General features: G+C 38.7%; 1 protein-coding gene and 2 long non-coding RNA genes across 4 annotated transcripts; 1 reads left to right on the forward strand and 2 right to left on the reverse strand.

The window, feature by feature from the left end:
• Nucleotides 1-202: 202 nt before the first annotated feature.
• Nucleotides 203-13,838, forward strand: LOC146479278 (uncharacterized). 2 transcript variants are annotated; one of them, XR_014864940.1, is made up of 2 exons: nucleotides 203-654; nucleotides 13,652-13,838. It is a non-coding gene; the product is annotated as an uncharacterized LOC146479278 (long non-coding RNA). The 2 variants fall into 2 exon arrangements; XR_014864939.1 differs by lacking the exon at nucleotides 203-654 and adding an exon at nucleotides 10,456-10,880.
• Nucleotides 4,673-10,252, reverse strand: LOC146479279 (uncharacterized). Its single transcript, XR_014864941.1, has 2 exons — nucleotides 9,860-10,252; nucleotides 4,673-4,864 (listed from the first exon to the last, which is right to left on the reverse strand). It is a non-coding gene; the product is annotated as an uncharacterized LOC146479279 (long non-coding RNA).
• Nucleotides 13,839-13,978: 140 nt separating the features above from the next.
• LOC146479280 (uncharacterized) lies at nucleotides 13,979-17,609 on the reverse strand. The gene is made up of 2 exons (XM_085110913.1): nucleotides 17,091-17,609; nucleotides 13,979-14,217 (listed from the first exon to the last, which is right to left on the reverse strand). The coding sequence occupies exons 1-2, from the start codon at nucleotides 17,214-17,216 to the stop codon at nucleotides 13,999-14,001; spliced, it is 345 nt and encodes a 114-aa protein (XP_084967039.1). The 5' UTR covers nucleotides 17,217-17,609; the 3' UTR covers nucleotides 13,979-13,998.
• Nucleotides 17,610-22,003: the final 4,394 nt, after the last annotated feature.

Consider the following 22,003-nt stretch of genomic DNA (forward strand, 5'->3'; position numbering starts at 1 on the left):
CAAAGTAGCAAAGGCTTTCTAGTTGACCACCTCCTACTTTAAAGTAAACAAGGAAATGACACTGAGCTTTATTGAATATTAGAAGATATAGGAGATGTTTATAGAGCCTTGGACAGGGGCGGGGCAGAAGACTCGTCAAATTTTCATATCTGAATCATCCAACAAAAGTTGACGTCACATCCGGTCAAATTGGCACTCAGCAGCTTGTCTCGGCGAAGTCGAATGATGGCGTCCGGGTCAGGCATGATTTCTTCGGATTTTCGAGCCATCCGTATCAGGAATTGTGAACTGTGGATATGAAAGATGTTGTAAAGATATTGCTTCGACTTCATGACCAAGGGTTTTCCAAAGAAGTGATTTTTTTCTCTTGTTTTGACGGAAAATACGAGACAGCCAAGCGTCGTGTCATGGCGAAAATTTCACACTCTCAAAACGAGTGGCGTTCACACTTTTAGTTCTTGTGGCTTCTGATCTTTCGAAAGCTGAAATGTTAATAGCCTATCCCGTGTGCAACATAATGGAGGAGACATCGTCAGTCATAGTTTGCAGTGTTAACATCGGGAACCTAATTATCACTCGACGTGAAGTGTTGGAAGCGTGTATCATTGAAGCTGTTCCAATTGTCTTCGTTGTAAGAGACTCGTAATCTTCCAGGTGAGTAAATGTGGTTATCTTTATTTCCAGTTCTTTTCTGCCGACGTGAGTACCTTTACATGTGGGCTTTAGAGTAATAAGTCGGTTTTGTGCTTTGTAGTTCTTTGATAAAGACGCAAGTGACGTTCAATTAATAAATAGCCATAGTAATGCGCCGATCAACTCGAAACTTCAACATCCCCCCCCCCCCCCGGGCAAACCCCGGGCATTTGAACTTTTGAAGATTGGATCGTTCAAATTCCCGCCCCCTCAGGCCAAAATGGTGTTCAAATGCCCCACCTTATCGTCGGATTTGTCTGTCAAATGCCCCTCCTAAAGAGCAAACGTTGTCGGCTCCTGTCATGAGTTACTACAAAAACCACAACGTTAACGAGTCGGACAATGTCAATCAGCAAGTGTAAGCTGTTCTAACTCTGAAACACGGCAAAGGTTGTTTAACGAGAAATACATAATAACATATTTAAAATGAGTTAGCCGCCTACGTAGCTGTCCGAGTGGCAGGGTATTCTGCAGTTTAAGCCAAAGCGGCGGTTTTTCATTCGACAATGTTTTTTTTTTCTTTAACTGTTCACTGCTGTTTTATGGCTATTCTAAAAACCTCTGCAGACACAAATGCGGGAGAAAGGCGCAGCTTGACTCAAAGCATAAAAAAACTACATCGTTTAAAGAACTAGAAATACATATTAACTAGTTTAATAGCCGGCTACGGCTAGCACTCTCACTTTTGAAGACCTTTTCTTGTAAGCTTTTCTTGTAATGCTCCATCTCGTCCAAACACGTGTTTATAGCTGTTAGCAACTTCGGCAACCCCCCCCCCCCCCCTAAAAAAAAGCGATTTGAAACCTGACACTTCCGGTTCAATTTTCCCCACCCCACCCAGGAAAGGTCAAATTCCCCACCCCCGGGAAGGCCTTACCCGGTCAAATTCCCCACTCCCGGGCACAGAAAATAGTCAAATGCCCGGGGTTTGCCCGGGGGGGGATGTTGAAGTTTCGATTTGATCGGCGCATAATTCTCTTATCTGAAATGCATTCATATCATGTTGTCCTGCCAGTGCAGGCTTGAGGAGGGGCTTGAGTCAGAAAATGTATCTGTGTGGCCTGGTTCATATTGCTAGTGTGAGGCTAGTAACTCCATGGGAAGGGAGGGAGGGGGGGGGGTCCTATGAGAAGCCCATTTAGAATACCAACACTACTACTTAATACTATAAGCGTTTCATGATCAGGGACCGCAGATAGAGGGTCTGTGCGGGCTTTTGCTACCCCCCCCCCCCCCCCAAAAAAAAAAAAATGTATGATGAATGACTTAGTAAGTAATGAAATAAATAAAGAACGGAAAAAATCGCAAAGGAAATGGAATTAATTTTTAAGGGAAAAAATTTACTGGCAAATATAGAGGCGCGGATAATTAAAGTAACAGACATTGTGATAAAAAGTTGCATGCAAGTGGCGATCCCTTTTGGCGATCCTTTCGTTCAACAATGACCCACGAATGCTCTATTAACCTGACGATACTTAAAACAGTTATAAAGATAAGACTGAACAGACAGACCTTCTCTTCTTGTCATTGCCAATGAATTTCCCGATCACAACAGATACGGAAAGCGAAATTTTAAATTTTTTAAACAATATGATGCACAGTAAATATCTGCCACTGCCTCATTACCCCTCATCATCTTCCTCTAATTTTTGGTATAATTTAACGGCAGCTCCGGGAAAATCCTTGGATTTCTGGATTATTTATAATTAAGGTTGATGACAGTAGTACTACAGTGGAGGATATTCCAATGTATTGATGGTGAATTTAAAGAACTGATAAAAGGAGCTCGTGAAGATGGTTGCAATTACTAATTAATGTAGGCACTAGATAAATCCCGGCCTGGGTTCCAGGTGAGCATGAGGGCATTATCGGTAGTGGTCCTGAGTTAAAACTTAGTCGTATAGTCATAATTTTTTCTGTCTTTAGCTATTTTGGTTTAGCACCTCAATGCTCATGGTTGGTCATTCTTCTTCTTTCAAAGCCTTAGCAGGATGGGCTGCTAAAATTGGCTAGAACACAGCTCATTGGTTCCCACCCAGATTTCATCTAACTTTTTCCACTTTCCGGTTGTATTAGTACTTGCTTGGTTGAGCATTAAGAGTACCTAAAGTAGTGCAAGCACCTAAAGTGGTGCAGGGACCTCAACTAGTGCAAGAACCTTTAGTAGTACAAGCGCTATAGCTGTTTATAGTCCTGTATAGCTGCCTTTACCGCTGTATAGCTATATATAGCACTGTATAGCTGCGTATAGCCCTGCATAGCTGTGTATAGCACTGTATAGGTGTATATGGCGCTGTATAGCTGCGTATATAGTGCTGTATAGCTGTGTATAGTGCTGTATAGGGGTGTATAGCTCTGTAAAGGTGTGTACAGCCCTGTTAAGGTGTGTATAGCCCTGTATAGCGCTGTATAGGTGTGCATAGCCCTGTAAAGGTGTGTATATCTCTTTATAGGTGTGTATAGCCCTGTATAGCTGTGTATAGCGCTGTATAGGTGTGTATAGCCTGATAAAGGTGTGTATATCTCTTTATAGGTGTGTATGGCCCTTAAAGGTATGTAATATATTATACCGGTGCATCCATGGCATTCTCCTATATAAGTGTGTTCTCATATATAAAAGTGTATAGCCCTGTAAAGGTGTGTATAGTATGGAATATATTATAATATATTATATATACCGGTGCAGCCATGGCATTCTCCCATGGAGTATATACCCAGGCTTACATGCATTTAAAAATCTATTGCCCACTTATCCATTGTTTGTCCTTGTAATCGTATTTGGCAACAGCTGCCCAATAATGTAGCTTTTTCTTGTACATAGTTCCACTTTCTTCTTGTCAATGATGCAGATTAGTGGTCCGTTGGTAAAGTTGTAAAAAAAATTATCTAGAAGTCCTATGGTTTATTGAAAATCAAAAAGTCAAAATAATATTATAACCATAGCAATAGTTCAAAAAAAAAAACATCAGTTCAGGGACAGTAGACCTATGTAAGAAAAACTATAGGTGATGTGTTTTCAACTTTCTCTTCTTCATGCTTGTCAAGGATGCAAATGAGAGGCCTGCTTGTAAATTTCATATTAGTTCAATTCAAAGAAGGCTTAAAAATCCAATCACCACACCAAAACAACAAACCTCCCACCCCTCCCCCCCCCCCCCCGCCCTGCCAAAAAAGGGGGGATTATATAAATGTATATATTTGTTAACCACCTGGGTGATAGCAGACCTCAAAATTAAGAAAATTTACTGGTGTGGGTGTCTTTAGTTCAATGGGTCTTGCAGGTAGGGAAAGGGAAGGAAGTGGACAAATATGTTTGCATTATATTAAAAGGGTTTATAAGTTATATTACCGTAGTTTAGAATTTTCCTTACCTACATGAATTTTTAGGGATTTAATGTTTTTAATTTTTCTTTCCAATTATTTTATTTTTAGAGCTTTAAACAAAAACTCAAAAGGAAAGAGACCGGCAAACCCCCCTAAAACGGCTAGAAAGGAAACAGACAGCGAACGGAAGAAAGCAACAAGACTGGAAGAAACTGCGATGGCCATACAGTTAGCAGAAGCAGGGTTCTCATTAGAAGGTGGGACCCGGGTACCAGTACCAGGATACACAAGAGTCAGTACCTGCCTACTTTCAAACTGAACATAAAGAAATTCACTTCAAGTGTAATTTTCTGCCCAGCTACTCTCCTGTAGGTGCCCCCCTACTTCAAAACTTAATGTAACCCCTGCTGAGAAGACAAGGAGGAGCTTGTAAAAAGGGAAACAGGGATTGTGGCACTTGAGAGAAGAGTCAAGAGACAAGAAGAGTCAGTTAAAAAGTAAAGCGAACAAATTAAAAAAAAAAAAACAGTAATGGAGGCCCAGTGGGTGGCCGCCCAGCTAAGGCATATGGCTGGTCAGCTTGACAGCTTGGCTGACCAAATTTTGGATCATAGGAATACGTCAATGTAATCAAACATGATGCTGTACACCAATGTGAAAATTATTGTCAGCAGACATTTATTAGACTTTGACACAGTATATTATAAAAAATCATATACACTGTAGCTAAGTGGCCATTGCAGTTACTCCCGGTCTTGTCGCATTCTTCCTTTTGCTGTCTGTTTCCTTTCTTGCCATCTCAGGGAGATTTGCTGGTCTCTTTCTTTTTGAGTTTTTGTTTAAATCTCTAAAAATAAAATAATTAAAACGAAAAATTAAAAACATTAAATCCCTAAACATTTCATGAAGGTAAGGAAAATTCTAAACTATGGTAATATAACTTATAACCCCTATTAATATAATGCAAACATATTTGTTTGGAATTGGAATTTTATATAAACTTAGATACTATGTCTCTATGAATACACTTAAACAACTATACTATACGCTCATATATCCATATCGAAATTACGGGTCAATGAGCTGGGGTACTGCATGCCAAACAAAATATAAAAAGATAAAAATAAGCCATATTACTGCCTTCACTGCATCTTCTTTGCACACAAAAGAGATAATGCAACATTTTACTCTATTAGGAATCCTTAAGCTAGAGAACATTTTTAAGTTGAAAATTGGTTTCCTTGTGCATAAATTACAATACAATAAAAAAAAAAAAACACCCCCTGCACTCCATGATCTTGTTTCCCTAGCTTCTGATATCCATAAATATAATACCAGATTTGCCACTAGTCAAAACCTGCACAGACCATTTTCTAGAACTAATTACATGTGTATGAAAGAAATGTGATGGTATATTTCCGGCCTGGTGAATGAATGAGAATGATGATTATTCTAGTAAGTGACGCAGGCATACTCGGAATAAAGAAATCCGAGTGCTCCTATCAGGAGTCGAACCTAAGACCTTCCGATTACTAGTTCGGATGCTCTACCACTGAGCTACAGGAGACTCGTGGGAGCTAAGGCCATTAAACTAGGTTCATGGGACAAACATCCTGCATACTGCTAGGATTTGAATGTCAAACGTGTGGTATATATCGTCAAACGTGTGGTATATATCATCATTCTCATTCATTCACCAGGCCGGAAATATACCATCACATTTCTTTCATATACCACACGTTTGACATTCAAATCCTAGCAGTATGCAGGATGTTTGTCCCATGAACCTAGTTTAATGGCCTTAGCTCCCACGAGTCTCCTGTAGCTCAGTGGTAGAGCATCCGAACTAGTAATCGGAAGGTCTTAGGTTCGACTCCTGATAGGAGCACTCGGATTTCTTTATTCCGAGTATGCCTGCGTCACTTACTAGAATAATCATCATTCTCATTCATTCACCAGGCCGGAAATATACCATCACATTTCTTTCATATACCACACGTTTGACATTCAAATCCTAGCAGTATGCAGGATGTTTGTCCCATGAACCTAGTCTAATGGCCTTAGCTCCCACGAGTCTCCTGTAGCTCAGTGGTAGAGCATCCGAACTAGTAATCGGAAGGTCTTAGGTTCGACTCCTGATAGGAGCACTCGGATTTCTTTATTCCGAGTATGCCTGCGTCACTTACTAGAATAATCATCATTCTCATTCATTCACCAGGCCGGAAATATACCATCACATTTCTTTCATATACCACACGTTTGACATTCAAATCCTAGCAGTATGCAGGATGTTTGTCCCATGAACCTAGTTTAATGGCCTTAGCTCCCACGAGTCTCCTGTAGCTCAGTGGTAGAGCATCCGAACTAGTAATCGGAAGGTCTTAGGTTCGACTCCTGATAGGAGCACTCGGATTTCTTTATTCCGAGTATGCCTGCGTCACTTACTAGAATAATCATCATTCTAATTACATGTGGTTTAGCACGGTTTAGAGTAGTGGCATCACAAACCTGGGAAACAATTCCAATGGAAGGTAAGTGTCTGCGCCACCATGTTTTTAAGAAGAAATACAAACTTTTTCTACTTGATAGCGAAACATTAAATATAAAATTAAAAAAAATTTAACGTATACTATATACTTATATATTTGTTGTAAACACTTTTTTCCTTACTGTTGTATTTTCATCTCCCAAGCCTAATTTAACTAGCAGAGCTTTTCAACCAGTATTATAAATTCTACTTTCCCCATTTTATTTAATTGCACAGAGGTATTTTACAATAACTGTCCAAATTCCGGTGCGCTGATTGGCTCATAGCTATTGTCTATAAAAGTACAGACAATAAAGATGACGTCAGATGTAACGCGCGTGCTTTTTCAATGAAAAAAATTGCCAATTCCGCTCGTACTTTTTCCATGTTATTGTAAAATACAAATTGGCAGCAGTTTTCTATGGTCTATACTCTTTTAGCATACCTCAGTGACTGACTATCGCATAACACGCAATCTGATTGGCTACACAGGTGCCGTCTATCGATAGACGGCAGTTTGTCAGAGCGTGCGCGATTTAGCATGCATCATTGCACAAATAGATCAAAATTTATGAAATAAAAATATTTTTTTGCTTCATAGATCGATCACTGAGGTATGCTAAAACAATTATTAGACGGCTCGCTCTCGGTTTCTATCGCCTTTGATAGTTGGCTCGGGGCGATAGAAACCTCAAGCTCGCCGTCTAATTTACAGTCGAACCAGGTCAAGCGTACCCCCCTAGATTCTATTAATGAATCTATTATTTGAAAATTGAAGCCGTTAGTCGTTTCAAGTATTCAAATCAAAATTCGATTTCTGATTGGATTATACGAACAATGCATGAAACCACAAAACCAGTAAGCCCGCCGGAAAAAAAACCCTTTTCAACATATTCAGAGCGGAAATTCTTGATTTGTATAAAAGCGGATTTTCCAAAAAGCATTCTCGTAGTTTGCAGCAGTCAACGCGTACTGTCAGAGAGAAAATTCGCCATTTTCACCCAGGCACGGTGAAAATGGGTCCTGTCGGGTAAGTTAAATGATCACTAAATCAGTGGACATTTTACGTTTATACACTGGCGTTTATTCCGTTAGTTGTTAAAAAAATGAGAAAAAAAATTGGAAGCGTTTTATCATAATAAGCAGTTCTCTTTTTGAGGTATATGCAAATTAATTCAGCGAAAAGTATGCGAACTTACAGTGAAAGATGTTCATTTCAGTTGACCTTCGACAATGGCAATGACCTTCGGCACATGTGTTGCGCTATTTTTCGCGGTATAATGGACAGTCTGATGAGATATATACCATACTTTTCATGCAACAAGGTGGGTAATGCTATTCATGAAAGATAAATTGGAATTTTCAGCCCGACTCATTTCAGCAAGCGCTTGACTTTGTGCTCTTGCCATGACCAAATTTGCATAATGGCTTTAATATATGAACGTGTCAACAACATGCGGGAACAGTTTGAACGAACGAGCTGTTTCAAATGTACTATAGTTTAAATTTTACAGGCTATTGCTTTTACTGTTAGCGCGGATCAATGTTCAAATTAAAAGCCAATAAGAATCGAATTTTAATTTGAGCATTGATCCGCGCTAACAATGAATGAATGAATGCATTCTTTGAAACGACTAATGGGTTCAATTTTCAAATAATCGATCCATTAATAGAGTCTAGGGGGGTACGCTTGACCTGGTTCGACTGTAATTTTTAATTGTTAAATAGACCATAAAATGACACCATAAAATGTCCAAAACTTGGCAGTGAAACCACTCGCCTGTGGCTCGTGGTTTTCCACTTGGGTTTTGAACATTGTTTGGCGTCATTTTATTGTCTATAAGAGTATAGACCATAGAAAACTGCTGTCGATTTGTTAAGTGGCCAACACGAAAGCCTTGCTCCTTTGACCACTACGCACTTCTTCCATAGAAGGTAAAATCATTCAATAAAGTGCTCTGCACGTTTATTGTTTTTCTTACTATAAAATATATTGTATTTCGTTGTTATAAGTGTGAATAAAATTGAATTGAATTCAATTGAATTGTCCACTTCCTTCCCTTTCCCTACCTGCAGGACCCATTGAACTAAAAATACCCACACCAGTAAATTTTCTTTATTTTGAGGTCTGCTATCACCCACGTGGTTAATAAATATATATCCATTTATATAACCCCCCCCCCCCCCCTTTTTTTGGCGGGGCGGGGGGTTTGTGGTTTTGGTGTGGTGATTGAATTTTTAAGCCTTCTTTGAATTGAACTAATTTGAAATTTACAAACAGGCCTCTCATTTGCATCCTTGACAAGCATGAAGGAGAGAAAATTGAAAACACATCACCTATAGTTTTTGTTACATTGGTCTACTGTCACTGAATTGATGTGTGGTTTTAGAACTGACTGTGTGGTTAGTGAACTTTTGTCTTTTCATTAAATGAACAGAACTCAATATTCCTTGTCAAAATGAACTTTGAATTTCATTGGTTCAAAGGAGACAGTGTTATTTGAACTTAATGTATGGGTCAATTACTGCTGCTAGATAACCTCCAGGAATTTGCAAATATATATATATATTTTTTTTTACTTTATGTTCTCTTCCCCAACCTTGGACACAGAGAAAAAGACAATTCCCCACCCTTAAATATTTGGCACCAACTAACATAACTGAAATAACTGGTAAATAATTATATGATGTACAAATGACATTGTCAGCCATAAAGAGTTTTCAAAGTCCATTTGGCCTTCCATGTGTCCTTTGATAACCCAAAGAGGACTTCAAAACAAGGTAAGAACATCAGTCATGCCACTTGTCTGTGGCTTGTGGCATACTGTTTGTTCTTACCACAATTTGATGTCACAGCTGCATAATTATAGTGCAAATAATATAGTGCAAATGTATAAAAAGCCTTAACCCATGAGCACCCAAGTGGTGAGAGTGCAGATGAGATAAAGGGTGAAGGGGTTGTTTCTTTCAATACTTGAGAAATAATGTCATTCGCAATAATGCTATTTAATTTATTGTTTAAGATGGCTTGACATCAATAACTTTAACAAGTGTCTCACACTAGCAATATGAACCAGGCCACACAGATACATTTTCTGACTCAAGCCCCTCCTCAAGCCTGCACTGGCAGGACAACATGATATGAATGCATTTCAGATAAGAGAATTACTATGGCTATTTATTAATTGAACGTCACTTGCGTCTTTATCAAAGAACTACAAAGCACAAAACCGACTTATTACTCTAAAGCCCACATGTAAAGGTACTCACGTCGGCAGAAAAGAACTGGAAATAAAGATAACCACATTTACTCACCTGGAAGATTACGAGTCTCTTACAACGAAGACAATTGGAACAGCTTCAATGATACACGCTTCCAACACTTCACGTCGAGTGATAATTAGGTTCCCGATGTTAACACTGCAAACTATGACTGACGATGTCTCCTCCATTATGTTGCACACGGGATAGGCTATTAAAATTTCAGCTTTCGAAAGATCAGAAGCCACAAGAACTAAAAGTGTGAACGCCACTCGTTTTGAGAGTGTGAAATTTTCGCCATGACACGACGCTTGGCTGTCTCGTATTTCCCGTCAAAACAATAGGGAAAAATCACTTCTTTGGAAAACCCTCGGTCATGAAGTCGAAGCAATATCTTTACGACATCTTTCATATCCACAGTTCACAATTCCTGATACGGATGGCTCAAAAATCGAAGAAATCATGCCTGACCCGGACGCCATCATTCGACTTCGCCGAGACAGGCTGCCCGGGCCCAAATTTGACCGGATGTGACGTCAAGTTTTGTTGGATGATTCCAGGGGCGGGGGAGAAGACTCGTCAAATTTTCGTATCAGAATCATCCAACAAAAGTTGACGTCACATCCGGTCAAATTGGCGCCCAGCGCGAAGTCGAATGATGGCGTCCGGGTCAGGCATGATTTCTTCGGATTTTTGAGCCATCAGTATCAGGAATTGTGAACTGCGGATATGAAAGATGTTGTCAAGATATTGCTTCGACTTCGTGAGTAAGGGTTTTCCAAAGAAGTGATTTTTTCTATTGTTTTGACGGAAAATACGAGACAGCTAAGCGTCGTGTCATGGCGAAAATTTCACACTCTCAAAACGAGTGGCGTTCAGACTTTTGGCTCTTGTGGCTTCTGATCGTTCGAAAGCTGAAATTTTAATACCCTATCCCGTGTGCAACATAATGGAGAAGACATCGTCAGTCATAGTTTGCAGTGTTAACATCGGGAACCTAATTATCTCTCGACGTGAAGTATTGGAAGCCTGTATCATTGAAGCTGTTCGTTGTAACGGACTCGTAATCTTCGAGGTGAGTAAATGTAGTTATCTTCATTTCCAGTTCTTTTCTGCCGACGTGAGTACCTTTACATGTGGGCTTTAGAGTAACAAGTCGGTTTTGTGCTTCGTAGCTCTTTAATAAAGACGCAAGTGAGGTTTAATTAATAAATAGTACAGTAATTCTCTTATCTGAAATGCATTCATATCATGTTGTCCTGCAAGTGCGGGCTTGAGGAGGGGCTTGAGTAAGAAAATGTATCTGCGTGGCCTGGTTCATATTTCTAGCGGAGACAGTTGTTAAAGTTATTGATGTCAAGCCATCTTAAACAATAAATTAAATAGCATTATTGCGAATGACATTTCTGAAGTATTGAAATAAACAACCCCTTCACCCTTTACTTTATCTGCACTCTCACCACTTGCATGGTGCTCATGGGTTAAGGCTTTTTATTAAAAACTGGATCATGGTAAAATGTGATTCAAACGATTTGATTGGCTTAGCTGCCATGGTATATGAGCCATTATACCATGCCCGAGGAATAGAGACCATTAATTGTCTTCTAATTGTTCTTGCAAAGCGAAATCAGCAAAATCTACCAATATTTCTTGATTGTTTTTAATAAAACAATCATTCCACTCACGCTTGTTGGATATGAAATGGTTAAAGCCAACTCGGCGCTATGCGCCTCGTTGGCTATCTATCATCTCATATCCAACGCGCTTGTGGAATAATTGTTAATTATACATTTGTACTATAACTATGCACATGTGACGTCAAATTGTAGTAAGAACAAACAGTATGCCACAAGCCACAGACAAGTGGCATGACTGATGTTCTTACCTTGTTTTGATGTCCTCTTTGGGTTATCAAAGGACACATGGAAAGCCAAATGGACTTTGAAAACTCTTTATGGCTGACAAATTATGTCATTATTTATTTATGGGTTATTTCAGTTATGTTAGTTGGTGCCAGATATTTAAGGGTGGGGAATTGTCTTTTTCTCTGTGTCCAAGGTTGGGAAGAGAACATAAAGTAAAAAAATATTGCGAAATATTCCTGGAGGTTATCTAGCAGCAGAAATTGACCCATATGTTAAGTTCTATTACAACCCACCCATCAATTTTCGCATGATTTTATTGGCTACTTTACGTCACATGGTGCAAATTCACAGGACGGTTATCACGCAATAACCTCCGCCTGCGTTGATATTTGCCCTCCTATTATTTCCATTGAAAAGAAACAAAGCCAGCGGAAAAAAGCCAGCTCAAGAGTTTCACCTTTTCATCTTTATTATTTTACATGGAAGAAAAAACAAACTCGTTTTGTAGATGTCCAGTCACGTTTACAGCAAAAAGCTGGTCGCAAATGCTGTTCCGTAAAGTACAAAAATGTCAACTAAACATGCTGTCAACTTCTTTGAGAGTGTAGAAAGTTACGAGTAGACTTGCAGATTTAGTCCTACGCATATTGAGTCAGTTTGTCAAGTTTTCATCCAATCACAGTGAAAATAAAGTTCCTGTAAACCAATCAAATGTAATTGTTTACGTCAATCACACGCATCTGCCATCAGATCAGCACTGGCTTTTTTACGAGCGGTTTTCGCATGATATAAAAATTAATGGGAGGATAAACCCCTTTCTGGCTTGCTGGTATGTCGGCTGATAATGTCCTTGGCTGAAAGATTGTCCTCAAAATTTCACATTTGCCCTCGAAGCTTCGCTTCTCGGCCAAATATTCATTTTTCGGACAATCTCTCAGCCTCGGACATTATCAGCCGACATACCAGCCGCCTGAAGGGGTTTATTTACTAAATAACATTGTCTCCTTTGAACCAATGAAATTCAAAGTTCATTTTGACAAGGAATATTGAGTTCTGTTCAATTCAATGAAAAATCAAAAGTTCAATAACCACACAACAGTTCAAAAACCACACATCAGTTCAGTGACAGTAGACCTCAATATTATTGAAAAAATAACTATAGGTGAAAGGTTTTTTTTATTCCAATGGGGCAGATAAAAGGAGAGGGGAGGGGAGAGGGTTTTATGGGAGCATGGTCCATATTTAGAGTAGGCAGAAAGTACAAGTGAAACTAATAAGTATCTATGTATTACAAATAATGGTAACAGGCTTGCATGCATTTAAATCTATTGCCCACTTATCCATTGTTTGTCTTTGTAATCATATTTGGCAACAGCTGCCCAATAATGTAGCTTTTTCTTGTACATAGTTCCACTTCCTTCTTGACAATGATGCAAATTAGTGACCCATTGGTAAATTTGACAGGGTAAAAATCTAGAAGTCCTATAGTCCATTGAAAATCAAAAAGTCAATAACCATAGCAACAGTTCAAAAAACACACACCAGTTCAGTGACAGTAGACCTTAAGTGTAAGAAAAACTATAGGTGATGTGTTTTTAACTTTCTCTCCTTCATGCTTGTCAAGGATGCAAATGAGATGCCTGCTTGTAAATTTCACATTAGTTCAATTCAAAGAATTCAATCATCACACCAAAACAACAAACCTCCCACCCCCCCCCCCCAAAAAAAAAGGTGGATTATTTAAATGTATATATATTTATTAACCACCTGGGTGATAGCAGACCTCAAAATTTTTAAAAATTTACTGGTGTGGGTGTTTTTATTTCAATGGATCTTGCAGGTAGGGAAAGGGAAGAAAGTGGACAAATATGTTTGCATTATATTAACGTTATATTACCATGGTTTATAATTTTCCTTACCTAGATGAAATTTTTAAGGATTTAATGTTTTTAATTTTTCTTTTTAATTATTTTATTTTTAGAGATTTAAACCAAAACTCAAAAGGAAAGAGACCGGCAAATCCCCCTGAGACGGTAAGAAAGGAAACAGACAGCGAAAGGAAGAATGCGACAAGACCGGAAGTAACTGCAGTGGCCGCTTAGCTATATGATTTATTATAATTTACTATGTGTCAAAGTCTAATAAATGTCTGTTGACAATAATTTTCACATTGGTGTACAGCATCGTGTTTGATTACATTGACGTATTCCTATGATCCAAAATTTGGTCAGCCAAGCTGTCAAGCTGACCAGCTATAAGCCTTAGCTGGGCAGCCACCCACTTGGCCTCCATTACTGTTTTATTATTATTTTTTTTAATTTGTTCGCTTTACTTTTTAATTGACTCTTCTTGTCTCTTGACTCTTCTCCCAAGTGCCACAATCCCTGTTTCCCTTTTTACAAGCTCCTCCTTGTCTTCTGCTAACTGTATGGCCATCGCAGTTTCTTCCGGGCTTGTTGCGTTCTTCCTTTCGCTGTCTGTTTCCTTTCTTGCCGTGTCTGGGGGGGATTTGCTGGTCTCTTTCCTTTTGAGTTTTTGTATAAATCTCTAAAATTAAAAGAATTGAAATTAAAAATTAAAAACATTAAATCCCTAAAAATTTCATCTAGGTAAGGAAAATTCTAAACCATGGTAACATAATGTATAAACCTATTAATATAATGCAAACATGTTTGTCCACTTCCCTTCCCTTTCCCCCTGCAAGACCCATTGAAATAAAACACCCACACCAGTAAATGTTCTTAATTTTGAGGTCTGCTATCACCCAGGTGGTTAATATATTTATATAATTTAGGGCTGTCATTAAGTTTTCAGCCACATGTTGCATTAAGCTTCTCACCCATAACAGTTTTGTTAATTTCTGAGTAAAATAACCCTTCAACCATCAAGATCAGCTGTAACATCAAGGTTCTGTCAAGGGTATTCAGCCGTAACAGGTGTTACGGGTTACGGCTCTTAATGACAGCTCTGTATATATACATTTATATAATCTCCTGTTGTTTTTTTTTTTTTTTTTGGGGGGGGGGGGGGGTGGGAGGTTTGTTGTTTTGGTGTGGTGATTGAATTTTCAAGTCTTCTTTGAATTGAACTAATATGAAATTTACCAGCGAGCCTCTCATTTGGATCCTTGACAAGCATGAAGGAGAGAAAGTTTACAACACATCACCTATAGTTTTTCTTACATTTAAGGTCTACCCTCCCTGAACTGGTGTGTGTTTTTTGAACTGTTGCTATGGTTATTTGACTTGTTGATTTTCAATGAACCATAGGACTTATAGATTTTTACAAATTTACCAATGGGCCACTAATCTGCATCATTGACAAGAAGGAAGTGGAAATATGTACAAGAAAAAGCTACATTATTGGGCAGCTGTTGCCAAATATGATTACAAAGACAAACAATGGATAAGTGGGCAATAGATTTAAATGCATGCAAGCCTGTTACCATTATTTGTAATACATAGATACTTATTAGTTTCACTTGTACTTTCTGCCTACTCTAAATATGGACCATGCTCCCATAAAACCCTCTCCCCTCCCCTCTTATCTGTCCCATTGGAATAAAAAAACCTTTCACCTATAGTTATTCTTTCAATAATTTTTGAGGTCTACTGTCACTGAACTGATGTGTGGTTTGTGAACTGATTGTGTGGTTATTGAACTTTTGATTGTTCATTGAATTGAACAGACTTCAATATTCGTTGTCAAAATGAACTTTGAATTTCATTGGTTCAAAGGAGACAATGTCATTAGAACTTAATGTATGGGTCAATTTCTGCTGCTAGATAACCTCCAGGAATTAGCAATATTTTTTTATTTTATGTTCTCTTCCCCAACCTTGGACACAGAGAAAAAGACAATTCCCCACCCTTAAATATTTGGCACCAACTAACATATCTGAAATAACTGGTAAATAAATAATGACATTGTCAGCCATAAAGAGTTTTCAAAGTCCATTTGGCCTTCCATGTGTCCTTTGATAACCCAAAGAGGACATCAAAACAAGGTAAGAACATCAGTCATGCCACTTGTCTGTGGCTCGTGGCATACTGTTTGTTCTTTTGACGTCACGTGCACAATTATAGTACAAATGTATAAAAAGCCTTAACCCATGAGCACCATACAAGTGATGAGAGTGCAGATGAAGTAAAGGGTGAAGGGGTTGTTTCTTTCAATACTTCAGAAATGTCATTCGCAATTTGCTATTTAACTTACTGTTTAAGATGGTTTGACATCAATAACTTTAACAACTGTCTCACGCTAGCAATATGAACCAGGCGACATAGATACATTTTCTTACTCAAGCCCCTCATCAAGCCAGCACTTGCAGGACAACATGATATGAATGCATTTCAGATAAGAGAACAAGATGCCCTTAATCAGCATTACACGGAATGCTTAATGTAGCCTCATTTATTCCCCATGATATGTTTCGCAGATATTTAAAAACTATCTTCCCTTCTAATAAGATTAAATTTAAAGATACAGTTTTTTCGCTTATTTTTATAGTCAACTGTATCCTCCCTTCGCAACTGAAATAATTGAATGGTTTTATTCAGAAAGATTGCCTGATATTTTATAGTTGTGTTACTGGGAATCATACCGGGAATAACTCTGCAATGATGTCATGACCCCGCTGAAGTGGTCTGGCTTACTTCGCTTTGAATTATTTGATCTGTGTGTAAAAGCATAGTTTCTTCGCTGTGAACTCTCCCAATTTCCACCGTTTCAACTTTCGAGTACTACCTAGAAGTTATTATTTCGATTTACCGCTCGAAAAACGTTTGTTTTCTTTCTGAAAACGGCAGATCAGAGTCTTAAATTCAGACATGTGGCTGCCATTGAACAAAAACAACTTTTCCAAATGATGATTTGCTTTGACGTCACACAAGTAGAGATGAGTGGGTCCCCTCCCTCATGATATATGCACCGATAATGGATTTTGATTGGGCCGCTTTTGTCCAATACAATCAAAACAATAGATCCCTTCTGGGAGAGGGAAGAATTTAATCTAGGTTTAATGAATAAAGCAAATGATGATTTGACGTCACCCAGGAACTGAGGAAGGAATGAGTGGGTCCCCTCTCTCGTGATATGTGCATGAAAAATAGATTTTTATTGGGCCGCTTCTGTTGAAGACAATCAGAATAATACATCCCGACTAGGGGAGGACATATTTTAATGCATAAATTAATGTGCACATTTGTGGCTAACGACGAAGATACCCGACTCAAACCTAGACACGGCCTGCCCTGCGGGCATTCCGTGTAATTACTGTACTATTTATTAATTAAACCTCACTTGCGTCTTTATTAAAGAACTACGAAGCACAAAACCGACTAACTACTCTAAAGCCCACATGTAAAGGTACTCACGTCGGCAGAAAAGAACTGGAAATGAAGATAACTACATTTACTCACCTCGAAGGTTACGAGTCCGCTACAACGAACAGCTTCAATGATACAGGCTTCCAATACTTCACGTCGAGAGATAATTAGGTTCCCGATGTTAACACTGCAAACTATGACTGACGATGTTTCCTCCATTATGTTGCACACGGGATAGGGTATTAAAATTTCAGCTTTCGAACGATCAGAAGCCACAAGAGCCAAAAGTCTGAACGCCACTCGTTTTGAGAGTGTGAAATTTCCGCCATGACACGACGCTTAGCTGTCTCGTATTTTCCGTCAAAACAATAGAAAAAATTACTCCTTTGGAAAACCTTTGCTCATGAAGTCGTAGCAATATCTTTACAACATCTTTCATATCCGCAGTTCACAATTCCTGATACTGATGGCTCAAAAATCCGAAGAAATCATGCCTGACCAGGACGCCATCATTCGACTTCGCGGAGACAGGCTGCTGGGCGCCAATTTGACCGGATGTGACGTCAACTTTTGTTGGATGATTCTGATACAAAAAAAGTGCCAGGCTGTATGGAGTGTTCCCCCCCGCCCCTGGATGATTCAGATACAAAAAAAGTGCCAGGCGCTATGGAGTGTTCCCCCCCGCCCCTGGCCTTGGATTAATGTACAGGAGAGAATTATATTTGTGTAAATTAAGGTATGTTAAAGATATACTGAACCGAGCAAGAGATCTAAACAGGACAAGCTTAATAAAAGAAGAACAAAGCGAAAAATAAATAATAATAAAAAAATAATTTAAAAAAAGCACACACAAAAAAGCAAGCAACATACAAACAAAAGGTAAGGAAAAGGACAACACATCATCATCAGCAACAGCAGCGACAACAACAAACATCAAAATATAAGCAGACAATTATTATTATTATTATTATTATTATTATTATTATTATTATTATTATTATTATTATTATTATTATTATTATTATTATTATTATTATTATTATTATTATTATTATTATTATTATTATTATTATATACTGCACATGGGTGCTTATCATTATGCCAGACCGACCGGTCAGAGGCCAGTCGGACGAATCACCGAAAATGGACTAACTGAAATGCCACAGACTGACGAGGGCTGGAGCGTGATAAAAAGGCTGCACGTGCTTGATATTCGTCAGTTGCCTCAAAAATTGTCTTGTGAGTTGCCCATAGTTTTGAAAACAAATTTTAAATATTTAATTTTCACTTCATATGAGAAACATTCCATTCGTAGTGTCCATAATTATGTACATTATGAGACTGGATGTTTTTCTTTTGGAACAAAACTGGTTTGATTTTAAAAACAAGGTCACCATAACGTGTAGTGCTAGGCGCCAAAAACGCGGCCCGGGAGCTGCGAAACTAAGATCATCGCCTCACATCTAAAATAATTATCGGATCGAGGTAAAACATGTCTTTCTTGGGGCGTCATTAAAACGCGGACTCGGGGTCGGGGCCAGTGGTCCGTTTCTCGAAAAACCCGGTAGCTTACCGGGCCCGATAGGTATATTTTAAAATGTTTTTTCGCCGATTACACAGTGATTACAGCCATGGTACTTGGCCAATGTTTTCATAGAATTGTAAGATTTTAAAATTTAGTATTCAAAGATAACAAAAATTGACTTCTGTTTAGAAACATTTATCACCAAAATCACTTATCGGGCCCGGTAAGTTACCGGGACCTTCAAGAAACGGGCCCCAAGGCCGGGGTCTCTTTTTTATAATTTTTTTTTTTTCCAATGTTTTTTTTTTATGTTTTTTTTTCTTTTCTTTTTCCTTTTTTTTAACCCAAACGCAGATTTCTCGCGATTTGCATCAGCAGTGCATCATTGCTATATCTTTGAATACCAAGGAAATGAAATGCAGTGGAGGTCATTTGTCAGGGACATCACTGCAAACGATCCGCGTCACATTTCAGTCAAGACAGTCGAGCAAAAGATAGAACGAATACATAAAACAAAGTAGATTTTGCTTGGTGACCGGTATAATTACAATTTTTCAACTAGTCAGCAACTTTCAGGAAAGTTCTTAATCGTTCTTTTTCATTATTTTGCGGTATTCCAACACTGTTCAAAACTCATGAAAAGAGATTCTTCCCTCAACTGTTAGGCAGTTTCCTCGTCCACATCTAGTTATCGAAGAGCGCGTATCCAAGGGGATCTTTCTTCTTTAGCTCTTCCGGCCCCAACCTATGTTTACCTTTGCTCTTAGTACCGGTCTGGAATGAATCATGAATACTCTTAGAAAGAGTTGTTGGAATCCAAAAAGAAAATTTGGAGCAACCACGCATTTTTCAGAAATAACTAAGCTTCAATTGGCTGGTTAAAAGATGCCAAAATGTTTATTATGTATTTTATAGCTTTTCAGCATTACTGTTGTGTAAATTGTCTCTGAAAAAAAAGCGAGAGTCTCCCTCCCCCCCCCCCCCCCCATTTTTTCTTCTGTTTACTTTTTGAGGCAACGTCTTTAACATAAGGGATTAAATGCTGTTCCCTCAGTTAAAACAGAAATATGTAACTGTTTCATGCTCCTATTAACTTCAACACCCAGATTAACTTTGAAAATTAACGTTTGACGTGATGCGGTATTATAGTTTAATACCCTAGCTACACGGACGCATGTAACCAAGCAATTTTAACACCTTGGTCAGGGAGTCATGCGTTCGTAAATCACTGACGCACGTGAAATTGTCTGCAATGTCGGGAAAATCCGGGCGATTGGGGGACTCACTGTTACCCGACCGTCCCAGATATTGCCGAGATATCGGGAAATCGCCAGACGCCTGTCCCAGATTTGAGGTGTTCATACATACATACATACATACATACATACATACATACATACATACATACATACATACATACATACATACATACATACATACATACATACATACATACATACATACATACATACATACATACATACATACATACATACATACATACATACATACATACATACATACACAATTGTAGTTTTTTGTAATTTGTCGGCTAACTCGTTGCTGAGACCGTCCCACACAGGACAGCAATAATCAGAATATGGTTCAATAAGAGTTCTATATAGTAATATTGCTGTATCTTCGCAAATGAACGGCCTCAATCTTTCAAGTGCACCTATGCCAGAGGAGATAATCTTGGGAGCCTCATTAACATGTTTGGACCACGACAGATTTTGATCGATGTAAACTCCTAAGGATTTAGTGTGGGGCACTCTATCAATTTCGTGACCTTCAATTTGTACAGTAAGTGAATGGCCAATTGTACTAGCCAGTCTCTGCTGTAAACCTATTAACATTACAGTCGAACCTGTATATAACGGCCCTGTATTAAGCGGCCACCCTCTATTAAGCGGCCAGTTGTCAAAGTCCCGATTGTTCGCTCATATAAACGCTGCATTTGTTACCTGTATTGGGCAGCCACCTCTATTAAGCGGCCGCGGCCACCCTGTAGCAGTCCTATGTTTGTCTTTCGTTGTTATTTTTAGCTGTATTAAGCGGCCACCCTTAAGGTATTCCTGGAGGCTATTTTTCGCATTTTTCCCTGAAATTTTATGCTTTGTTTAAAAAAAAAAACTAGCTCCACCTCTGTCAAATTACCATTAGTGAAAAGCCATGCTGTGTACTTTCTGAAAAAAAAATTTATTTGCAACAAGAATTTAAAGTATTCCAGGAATTTGACTTTTTTATTGGTGTGGTCATTATCATGTCACATCACATTTTTTGAAAAAACTCGAGCAAAATTTATTCTTTGACCATTATCTTTGGCCACACGATTACTTTCAACATTTTCTACCAAACTTTGGCAGTGCGTCAAAATTTACACAAACGGGAATATTTTACATTGCAAAATATAATTTACCTTGTCAGTAATTTTTATGATGTCGTCACGAGTCGTATATTCAAGAAATATTGACGCGGTGCCACAGAACGATTCTTGTATGTGTGTTTGTCATATCCTCCAAGTTTCATGCCTTTCCAATAAATCCACGCCAAAAAGTTAAATTTAGTATAAATCTTCTCTAAATCTGCAGGCCTTTTGTGACCGAAAATCGACTGATAATTACGAAAATATCCCACGAAAGGTCCCTATCCCAATCTGTGGTTGATGGCGGCCATCTTACTGAACAGTTCGATAATTGTTTACAGCGGTAAAACGCCAAAAGTACTCTATATATGCACTGTTATGCCCTCACAAAGGCTTCTATTTTTCCCGCGAAACCAATCAGAGAAAGCGATAGAAAACATTGACGTCTCCCCATAGCAACGGCACCTTGAATGCCTGTGTTGACAGCTCAGAACCCCGCTGCCTGACACTTCTAGCTACTTCTGTGTCGCGTGTTGTAGACTGCAGAATGCCTAAAAGAAAAGCCTCGAAGGCCAGAAAAGAAGCGTCAAAAAAGGCTCACGAAGCCCGTGGTTCTGGATCAAAATCGAGAATATCTCTTGATTTTGAAAAACTAAAGAATGCCGGATGGACGATTGAAGAGCGTCCGCAGTCGTCTTGTAGAAAATCGTTGCAGTTCAGTTATAGGAATCCCGAGGGCAAATCTCTCAAAAGCGCCGAAGAAGTAAAGCGGCAATTACATGCTGAAGGAATACTTGAAAAATTCGTATCCAATGCAACAGAGAACCGAAACCAGGTGCAAGAGCTTCGGTTTCGACGGTCGAATGATTTACTGTCCTCTGATGAAACCGACGACTCTGATTATGAGCCTCCAATGGAAAAACAAACGCTGAAAGAAATCAAGCACGATAAAGGGTGAGTTTTGATATGTATATAATATTTACTGGCTTATACTGAAACACTGAGACCAACAGTCATCGCTTTACTGGTCTCTAATTGCGTGGAACCATTGCGTGAATACCGATTGCTTCGCGACTCATTCTTGTGAATTTTGCCTCTTTCGCTCCTTTCTCTTAC

Source organism: Pavona decussata, unplaced genomic scaffold (assembly GCF_977016875.1).
Source record: "Pavona decussata unplaced genomic scaffold, jaPavDecu1.1 SCAFFOLD_59, whole genome shotgun sequence".
In the NCBI taxonomy this organism is placed as follows: domain Eukaryota; kingdom Metazoa; phylum Cnidaria; class Anthozoa; order Scleractinia; family Agariciidae; genus Pavona; species Pavona decussata.